The sequence below is a fragment of the Penaeus monodon genome, chromosome 15 (genome assembly GCF_015228065.2).
Source record: "Penaeus monodon isolate SGIC_2016 chromosome 15, NSTDA_Pmon_1, whole genome shotgun sequence".
Classification (NCBI taxonomy): Eukaryota; Metazoa; Arthropoda; class Malacostraca; order Decapoda; family Penaeidae; genus Penaeus; species Penaeus monodon.
Window position 1 is genome coordinate 47,693,589 of NC_051400.1, and position 1,338 is coordinate 47,694,926.

A 1,338-nucleotide genomic window follows, 5' to 3' on the forward strand; every position below is an offset into this window, starting at 1 on the left:
AATAATATTACTGAAACTGTATGAATTGATTTGGTTCAAAATGTCACTAAGTCATAAGCTATATCGTGTCACTGAAAATTTATAACCGGATTTCGTTCAAAAAAAAAAAAATGTCACTGACCTCTTGATTAAAACACTCGTATATATATATAAATAAAGTAAAAATCAGAGTTAATGGCAGAATTTATTGGTTTGTGAAGTCACTGGTAAGAATTATTAGTATTTGATCTGCTTAATGTGACAGATTCATAAATTGAAAAGTTTAAAGGCGTGAATATTAAAAAAAAATCCTGTTATGTAATCGTTGTTTTTTTTTTTGCGAGATTTGTGTTTATTACGGAAATAATCTACCTTATTTTGCGTATGTGACGTGATATAATACTTGATTCCATTCAAGAGAAATTTCCAGAAAGATGGGTTTGTAAATATACATAATCATTATGGATTTATCTATAAAAAAAATTGTGAACGCAGCTGTAGGCGCATCGCGTTTTTTAATTTTATTTTAATCTTCCTGCGGTTCTCAGCTTTGTAAATCTAACACCTGTCCTTCGAAATAAGTTTCCAGCGAGAGAGGCGAGACTGCTATACAGGCAATAGAATTTGCTAGTAAAACGTGCAGAACTTCAGACCTTCTCAAGGCAGCGCCCCCTGTCATTAACCCCAGAGGCGAGCTTACCTATTCATTGTGTCTCCTGGTGTCAGGTAAGGTCAAGAGGTCAAGATCAAGAAAGTTACGTGCCAGATCAGATGCAACTTCCCTTGGATGCGCAACATTGCACAGCCTTGCATGCCGCGATCGCATTTCAGCGCGGCGTTGCCACGTCTCCGACCTCATGGACGTTTTGGACATTTGGCAGGATGGCTCTCGGGCTGGCACGAAAAACTATAGTCATTGGGCATGTCAAGCATCAAGCAAAAATCTTCCCGAACGCGAGAAAGCGAGCAAAAATAATAAATCAGAGGAATAACAAAGAAAAAAATCCCTCCGAGCCCTGGGTCTAATTTAAAAGAGGTCCAAAAGGCGCGTGTGACGGACGTGCGCGTGCGTGGAGATTCAGTTGGTTATGGCGTGTGTGTCTCTCCGTCGCTCTCGTCCCGACGCCCAAACTAATTGATTATATGTCGAATTTAATGCCTGGAAGTGCCGAGCACAGTGGATACAGGTGCATACGGGCTGTGTGCGTGCGCGTGGCTGTCGCAAGGGTCATATGGATCCCAGCATAGGGTGGTACCAGCCGGAACAGCAGGGTCCAGCCAGGGAGCTCTGGGCCAGGATCTGGTCCGCTCAGCAAGGCCTCGACAACATGAACCTCAACGCCGACAACAACAACGTCT

The 1,338-nt window shown here is 42.5% G+C and overlaps 1 protein-coding gene across 1 annotated transcript in view; it reads left to right on the top strand.

Moving 5' to 3' along the window:
• Positions 1-1,057: 1,057 nt before the first annotated feature.
• The window catches only part of LOC119582074 (terminal nucleotidyltransferase 4B-like), a gene marked incomplete in the record, with an annotated part of 31,298 nt that continues 31,017 nt past the window's right edge, over positions 1,058-1,338 (top strand). Inside the window, 1 exon segment of the mRNA XM_037930322.1 lies at positions 1,058-1,338. Coding sequence (XP_037786250.1) covers positions 1,212-1,338 — 127 coding nt within the window.